At 49.6% G+C, this 8,956-nt stretch overlaps 1 protein-coding gene across 1 annotated transcript; it reads left to right on the top strand.

Annotated features, from left to right (window-relative positions):
• The first annotated feature begins 317 nt into the window (after positions 1–317).
• On the top strand, positions 318–1,450 carry LOC123092279 (uncharacterized). Its single transcript, XM_044514005.1, has 2 exons — positions 318–680; positions 767–1,450. The coding sequence occupies exons 1-2, from the start codon at positions 543–545 to the stop codon at positions 1,241–1,243; spliced, it is 615 nt and encodes a 204-aa protein (XP_044369940.1). The 5' UTR covers positions 318–542; the 3' UTR covers positions 1,244–1,450.
• Positions 1,451–8,956: the final 7,506 nt, after the last annotated feature.

Genomic DNA, 8,956 nt, shown 5'->3' with positions numbered 1-8,956 from the left:
AGTACTCCTACTACTCTGTTCCGAAACACTCATTGTTCGCACCATGATCATGTTGGTAAATCAGGTCACATACTCAGCCTCCATCATCAAGCAGGAGTGTTGCAGTAAGCTTGTGCCGGCAACCAGCATCAATTTAATTTACTCGGAGCGGCGCAGCCAGAAGGGAGAAAACGGATCGCATGCCAGCTCTGGAAAGGAAGAAGACGAAAAGGAAGAAAAAGTGGCCATGAAAGTTGTAGGCACGCGCGTGGGAGCAGCGGCTGCAACGGTCACTATTTACCTGCCCCCGCCACTCATCAGTGCCGCGCCCACTCGCTACCAGTCACCGGCTCAGCTCGTCTGCATGCAGGACCAGCTAGCACCGTCTCATCTCGACACGCTCCTGCACTAATCCATCGAACTCACTCAGTTTATTACTCCCAAGGAGGAGCGTACTACAAAGAAATATTCGCCGAAGCCAGAGCTTCCACGAGCTTCTACATTTTGTACACGACCCGTAATTGGCTGGTGACTCGGCTGTGGAGTTACTACTCCATCCATTGATGGGGAAGAAGAGGGCGGTGGCCGCGACGACGAGGACGCCGGTCTTCCCGTTCCCTGCAGCTGCCGGCGAGACGGAGCCGCCGCACCACTTCAGCGATTACGGCTTCGACCCCCAGCTCCTCCGCTTCTCCCAGCTGGTCAGTCTCCACTTAATTAGTCAGTCCCACGTCAATTTCTCAGTTTCCCAACCGTTGAAACTCGCTCTGCTCCTTCAATCTCTCAGCCCGACGCGAAGCGTCACCAGCAGCAGCAGCCACCGCCACCGCCGCTGGAGCACGCGCGGTTCAAGCTCCAGAAGCCCATCTCCAAGAAACACCAGCACGCGCAGCACAATGGCAAGCAGCGCCGCCGCGGGTGGTGGAGCTCTGCGGCCTCTGCGGCGCTCCTCTTCTTCAAGCGCCCCTCGTCCAGGTCCAACCCCGCCGCTCGGGCTGTCGGCACAGCCTCGTCGTCCTCCTGCAGTGCTGCTGCTGCGTTCGCCCCCCGGCCACTCTACTTCGCCGATGACGGAGGCGACGACGACTCCACGGGGTGCACGTGCTGGTCACCGGCCGTGCGTTCCGGTCACCTGGCCGCCGCCGAGCTAGGCATTGCCTCGGTCGGAGTTCCGTATGTTAACCTCAGGGACGTCAATCTCCGTGGTGGCGCCGGAGGAACGGGAGGGGCTGCTCCGGCGATGCCTATCTACCTCGTGACGTGAAGTTCTCCCTCCTGTCGATCGACCGCTGGTGACTGTTCCTACTCTTGGGCCACGTGACAGCCTTTGAGAGGTGTATTTCTTGTTCGTTTTTCTAGAACTTGGACCATATGTCAGTCAATATTTTCCCACCAAGGGCTTGTATTAAGACTAGTCACAGTGGGGAGTAATTTAGACTAGTAAAAGCATGTCCACTCGTTCGGCCCCCCAGCTCATTGGCCGGCGTATTTTTGGGCGTCCACCCGGCGATTTTTAAACCCTGGGGGCGACCAAGGCCCCAGCCATGCCCCACGTGCTGCCCCCCAAGGCCCCAGCAACGCGTCCCATATTCAAATTTGATCGTTCCCGCTCTAAAAAAAAGGCCATAATCCGGCGATCATCGCAATAGTTCGGCGATCAAATGAAAGGATAGGCAATAGTTCGGCGCACAAAAAAGGAAGGACGCGCAAGGAATGCATCAATCGTCGAGGTCGCCTTCCGGCGTCGTCATCGGCGTGCGCGGGGTGGGAGGAGTCGGCGCGGCTTCTGGACTGGTCGGTGCGGCTTCTGTGCTGCTAGGCATCGCGGAGGCATCATCAGTCGGGCTGGGCGTCGGCGTTGGAGTCGCTGGTATTTGGTTCAGGGTGAGGCCGCGCTCCGCCAGGAACCACGCCTTGAGCTTCTCGTCGCCGCTCTGGAGCATGTCAGCGCCGCCCATCAAGAAAGCCAGGTCGTTGTTCCTCTTCTTGGCGTCCTGAGCTTTGAGCTTCGCGGCGACGTTGGTCCGGAGCAAGTCGAGTTTGACGGCGTTGTTCGTCATCAAAGCAGCCCGCCCGCGCCTCAGTTTTCTCTTCTCGTTGGGCGGCCCTGGTCTTGGCGTCGGCGAGGCAATGCTCGATGCACTCTTGCACGCGTGCGGCAGCCAACTCGTGGTGTTTCGCCTTCTTGGCCCCTTTGTTGCCGTCCGGGCGCCCGTCGGCCGCGCCCGGTGTCAGCGCGTCGTACGTCTCCTTGGCCTTGGCGAGGGTGCGCCGGATATCCGCCCACTTCTCGCACTTATCGATCCGCTTGAAGACGTGGAGGTACTTGAACTCTTGGTCCCTGTTGTCGTCGTGGTACATGGCGAACATGCGCAGCAGCTGCGTCGAAGAGCGAGCATCAGTCGGCGCGGGTGCGCAAATAGGCGCGCGCACGGCGAGAGGAATAGGGAGAGGGCATCGTGTTGTACCTGATCCTCGACGATGGTGCCGCTCTCCGGGCGAGCCGCGACCTCCTCGATGATCCCATGCCATTTGTTGCACGCCGTTTGGATGAGCCCCCAATGGTTCACCATTGCCTTCGACCACCGCTGCATGTGGACGCCTTTGAAGTAGGGGTCGATAAGCGTGCACTCGTCGAACTCGGCCTTGATGCGGTACCAATACGTGTCGATGTTCTGGTTCGTGCCGGTGATTGGGTCGAGGCAGACGACTTTCCACGCTTCGGCGAGGCACTCATCTTCCTTGGACTCCCACTTGATGTGCGGCTCGCCGGTCTTGGCCGTCCCTTTCTTCTTCTTCTTGCCTTTCCTCGTCTGCGCCGGCTCCTCCTCCTCTTCCTCCTCCTCCTCTGGCTCTTCCTCGCCGTAGTCGAGCTCGCCGTCCATGTCGCCGAGATCAATCGAGCCATCTTGGGTAGTGAACCCGGGGGAAGCGGCGGCGACATCCGAGCCGGCTGCGATGATGTCTTCCATGTCGGCCTTCGTCGCGTCGGCGTCGCCAAGATACGACGAGGAGGCTTGCGAGTAGAGGCTGTGGCGGAGAGGTGGCGTCGAGGAGGTTGCGTAGTCCGGCGGCGACTACGTGCATGGAGAGTACTGCACGACGGCGAACGCGGGCGAGGGCGCGCGCTGGACCGGGCGCCCATGGGGGAAGGTGACGTTGGGGTTGAACCCGCCATGGACGTAGCCGTCGGCATAGCCCGGGGACGCTGTGCTCCATGGGTGTGGCGACGACAAGAAGCCGCTCGGAGATCCGATGCTTTGCTGGCTCCAGGCCGCGTGCGGGCTGTGGCCGCCGGGTGGATTCATCATCCCCCGTGCGAGCCGCCTTGGCTTGTTCGTCCGAGCGCTCCGCCTGCTCCGCCGCCGCCGCGGCCATGAGCGCGGCCCTCTCCCGGGCCTTCTTGGCCCTGTTGCGCCTATCAGCGGTGACGGCCTCCCGGCGCTGTACTTCCACCTTTCAGTCAGCATTGGTCATGCCCGGGGGCTTGGACAGCAGCGCCGTCTGCTTCCTCTGCTTCGGCTGGGCGACGACGGCGGCCATGGTATCCATCATGGCGTGGGGGAACACGTACTTCTTCGGCGGCATGGCAGTCGGCTTGGAAGGGAGGAGGCGGAGTTTGGCGGGAGGAATGGATAATGAGAGGGAAGCTGAGGGGTAAGCGGGAGGAAACGGCAGGAAAAGGGCCTCCTCTCGTCGACAGAGCGGCCCCACGCCCCTTTTCGTTACTGCCGGCGCTGCAAGGCGACACCGGGCGCTTGGGTTCGTGTCGGGATCGCTGGCTCTGAATTTGGCCCAAACCAACGCTAAATGAGGTCCTGGGGGCGCGACTGGGCCGATTTTCGGCCACCGGCGCTAAAAATTCGCTTGGGGGAGGGGGGCTGTTGGCGGCGCGGCTAGAGATGCTCTAACATGCATACTATGTTACTAGTCTATGTTATTACCTCTACAATGGGAACTAACATAGCAACACTTCATTTATTACGCTATAGACTCATCTCGCCTTGATATGTGTGATGTTACTCATACTACTAGTAACTAGCTATGTTATCACATGACCATTTTTCTTCATTAATTACTTGTCACATCATCTATTTTGCCTAAATATGTGTCATGTTATGACCTATGTTACTCCCACTGTGGGTAGTCTAATGTACAGTGGGGCAGTACTAAGGTCTTGCCCCGTCCATCCAGCTAGATGATAACTCACAAGTATAGGGGATCGCAACAGTTTTTGAGGGTAGAGTATTCAACCCAAATTTATTGATCCGACACAAGGGGAGCCAAAGAATATTCTCAAGTATTCGCAGTTGAGTTGTCAATTCAACCACACCTGGACAACTTAGTATCTGCAGCAAAGTATTTAGTAGCAAAGTAGTATGGAAGTAACGGTAACCGAAGCAAAAGTAACAGTAGCAGTTTTGTAGTAATTGTAACAGCAGCAACGGTAAAGTAACTAAGCAAAGAGCAATATGTGAAAAGCTCGTAGGCATTGTATCAGTGATGGATAATTATGTCGGATGTGATTCCTCATGTAATATCTATAACATAGGGTGACACAGAACTAGCTCCAGTTCATCAATGTAATGTAGGCATGTATTCCGAATATAGTCATACGTGCTTATGGAAAAGAACTTGCGTGCCATCTTTTGTCCTACCCTCCCATGGTAGCGGGGTCCTATTGGAAACTAAGGGATATTAAGGCCTCCTTTTAATAGAGTACCGGACCAAAGCATTAACACTTAGTGAATACATGAACTCCTCAAATTACGGTCATCACCGACAATGGTCTTGATTATTGTCACTTCAGGGTTGTCGGGTCATAACACATAATAGGTGACTATAGACTTGCAAGATAGGATCAAGAACTCACATATATTCATGAAAACATAATAGGTTCAGATTTGAAATCATGGCACTCGGGCCCTAGTGACAAGCATTAAGCATAGCAACATCAATCTCAGAACATAGTGGATACTAGGGATCAAACCCTAACAAAACTAACTCGATTACATGGTAAATCTCATCCAACCCATCACCGTCCAGCCATCCTACGATGGAAGTACTCACGCACGGCGGTGAGCATCATGAAATTGGTGATGGAGGATGGTTGATGATGACGGCGATGAATCCCGCTCTCCAGAGCCCCGTATGGACTCCAGATCAGCCCTCCTGAGAGAGTTTAGGGCTTGGCGGCGGCTCCGTATCGTAAAACGCGATGAATCCTTCTCCCTAAATTTTTTCTCTGCGAACGTGAATATATGGAGTTGGAGTTGAGGTCGGTGGAGGTCCAGGGGGGCCACGAGGTAGGGAGGCGCACCCTAGGGGAGGGCGCGCCCCCCACCCTCCTGGACAGGGTGTGGGCCCCCTGGTGCTGATTCTTTTGCCAGTATTTTTATTAAATCCAAAAAGTTGGTCCACGGATTTTTAGGTCATTCCGAGAACTTTTATTTCTACACAAAAATAACACCATGGCAGTTCTGCTGAAAATAGCGTTAGTCCGGGTTAGTTCCATTCAAATCATGCAAGTTAGATTCCAAAAGAAGGGCAAAAGTGTTCGGAAAAGTAGATACGACGGAGATGTATCAACTCCCCCAAGCTTAAACCTTTTCTTGTCCTCAAGCAATTCAGTTGACAAACTGAAAGTGATAAAGAAAAACTTTTACAAACTCTGTTTGCTCTTGTTGTTGCAAATATGTAAAGTCAGCATTCAAGTTTTCAGCAAAGATTATGAACTAACCATATTCACAATAACACTTAGGTCTCATGTTTACTCATATCAATGGCATAATCAACTAGCGAGCAATAATAATAGATCTTGGATGACAATACTTTCTCAAAACAATCATAATATGATATAACAAGATGGTATCTTGCTAGCCCTTTCTGAGACCGCAACACATAAATGCAGAGCACCTCTGAAGATCAAGGACTAACTAAACATTGTAATTCATGGTAAAAGAGATCCAGTCATAGTCATACCCAATATAAATTAATAGTAATGCATGCAAATGACAGATGTGCTCTCCAGCGGGTGCTTTTTAATAAGAGGGTGATGACTCAACATAAAAGTAAATAGATAGGCCCTTCGCAGTGGGAAGCAGGGATTTGTAAAGGTGCTAGAGCTCGGTTTTGAAATAGAGATAAATAATATTTTGAGCGGTATACTTTCAATGTCAACATAACAATTGAGAGATCTCGATATCTTCCATGCTACACACATTATAGGCGGTTCCCAAACAGAATGGTAAAGTTTATACTCCCCCACCACCAACAAGCATAAATCCATGGCTTACCCGAAATAACGGGTGCCTCCAACTAACAACAATCCTGGGGGAGTTTTGTTTGCAATTATTTTGATTTGATTTGAGCATGGGACTGGGCATCCTGGTGACCAGCCATTTTCTCGTGAATGAGGAGCGGAGTCCACTCCTCTTGAGAATAACCACCTAGCATGGAAGATATAGGCAACCCTAGTTGATACATGAGCTGTTCGAGCATACAAAATAGAATTTCATTTGAAGGTTTGGAGGTTGGCACATACAGATTTACTTGGAACGGCAGGTAGATACCGCATATAGGAAGGTATGGTGGACTCATATGGAATAACTTTGGGGTTTATGGAGTTTGGATGCACAAGCAGTATTCCCTCTTAGTACAAGTGCAGGCTAGAAAGAGATTGGGAAGCGACCAACTAGAGAGCGACAACAGTCACGAACATGCATTAAAATTAATCAACACTGAGTGCAAGCATGAGTAGGATATAATCCACCATGAACATAAATATCGTGAAGCTATGTTGATTTTGTTTCAACTACATGCGTGAACATGTGCCAAGTCAAGTCACTCGAATCATTCAAAGGAGGATACCACCCTATCATACCACATGACAACCATTTTAATAGCATGTTGGCACACAAGGTAAACCTTTATTAACTCCTAGCTAATTAAGCATGGCACAAGCAACTATAATCTCTAATTGTCATTGCAAACATGTTTATTCATAATAGGCTGAATCTGGAACGATGAACTAATCATATTTAAAAAAACAAGATAGGTCAAGTTCATACCAGCTCCTCTCATCTTAATCAGTCCATCATATATCGTCATTATTGCCTTTCACTCGTACGACCGAACGGTGTGGATAATAATAATAGTGCACGTGCATTGGACTAAGCTGGAATCTGCAAGCATTCAACTCAAGGGAGAAGAAAAGGTAATATAGGCTCTTGATTAAATCAACAATAATGCATATGAGAGCCACTCAACATTTTCATCATGGTCTTCTTCTCTCGACCCCCAAAGAAAAGAAAAGAAGTAAAACTATTTACACGGGAAAGCTCCCAACAAGCAAAAGAAGAACGAGAAATCTTTTTGAGTTTTATTTTAATTACTACTACTACAAGCAAGGAAAGTAAACTAGCTAGAAGCTACAACTAATTTTTTTGGTTTTTCTTAAGGTTATTCAAGCACACAAGAAGAAAGCAAGAAAAGGAAATAAACTAGCATGGATAGTACAATGAAAAAGTATGAGCACCGACAACTAGCATGAGTGTGTGAACATGAATGTAATGTCGGTGAGAAATACGTACTCCCCCAAGCTTAGGCTTTTGGCCTAAGTTGGTCTATGCCCATGGATCGCGGCTACTCTCTCCAGTCGTATTGAGGAGTATCATCAGAGTACCACTGGCTAGCGATCTCCTCCGGATCCCACTGATAAAAAGACAGTCAATAAGGGTCAAGTGGTGGTTCCGGCTTGGGCTCTAGAGCTGATGTCTGGCCCCGGTATGCGTAAACGGCCTTCGGCAAAACGAGATATGTGCATGCAGTTAAGTCAAACAAAGAGGGTGTAGGCAAGATAATAGTCTCATTGTGAGTCTTATGAAATCTCAAATTATACTTAAGCATCTTCCCATCATTTTTAACTATAAACTCTGCTCTTATAATCTAGAAAGGTAGGGGGCAGCAGCCTTTCCTCTTTCTCATAATGCCTGATGGGTATCCTAAAGTGTTTAGGAAGGCGTGAAGCATAGATGCCTCCAAAGATGGGGACCTTTGTACGGTTCAGGATTAATCTTATAGCAACAATGGCGCCTAAACTAACAGTGTTATCACGAAAGAAAGCATGGCAAAAGATAATAATATTAGGAACACTAAGGTTTCCACAGTTCCCGCGACCAATTAAGCATGTACCAGCAAATATTGCAAAGTAACGTAGAACAGGAAAGTGTATGCTAGTAATTCTTGCATCAGAAACCTTCCTCCTTTCCCCTACAGTAATCATATCAATAAATCCATCCACATCTTTACGATGTGGTTCCTCTAGGCTGCCCTCGAAGGGTATCTTGCAAACCGCACAAAATTCACGTAGTGACATCTCCCTAGCCTCATCATATAAATGAAACTCTACTGAAGAAGGTGATTTCTTAGGATGAAAGTAAAAAAATTGCACGAAAGTATTGGTGAGTAAGAGATACTGTTCGAGCTGGTCGTGGAGGAACTCGGTGAGGCCCGCATCATCAGCCAAAGAATAAAAATCATCATGAATCCCGGCTGCCTTCAAGAAATCATCACAAGGACATTCACACGGCCGAACTTCCATGACGCGAGGGATATTATACTTGGGCTTTTTATTCTCCTTGGCTTGTTTATCCTTCAAGCTTTGGCTAGAAGAGCCCCTCAAAAAACCCTTGATCATTTCCTGAAAATTTCTGAAATTTTTAGTGACTCAACATAAAAGTGAACCAAACTCAACAAAATTGATAGCAACTACTCCCACAAGTCTCTAGATACTATATCATGCATTAGAACTACTTGGGACCATATAAATTTGACATACAAGCTCAAGAACAGGGTCACCTTAGCAGCAAAAATTTGCAATGAATAAAGCACTTGAACAAAAACTAATTGGACCATTGGAGGAGTCACATACCAAAGAACAATCCCCCAAAGTAGTTTTATGAATGGAGCTTTGAGC

This window comes from Triticum aestivum, chromosome 1B, assembly GCF_018294505.1.
Source record: "Triticum aestivum cultivar Chinese Spring chromosome 1B, IWGSC CS RefSeq v2.1, whole genome shotgun sequence".
Lineage (NCBI taxonomy): Eukaryota > Viridiplantae > Streptophyta > Magnoliopsida > Poales > Poaceae > Triticum > Triticum aestivum.
The sequence above is the reverse complement of the archived record's forward strand: the minus strand, read 5'-3'. Positions and strand labels throughout refer to the sequence as shown.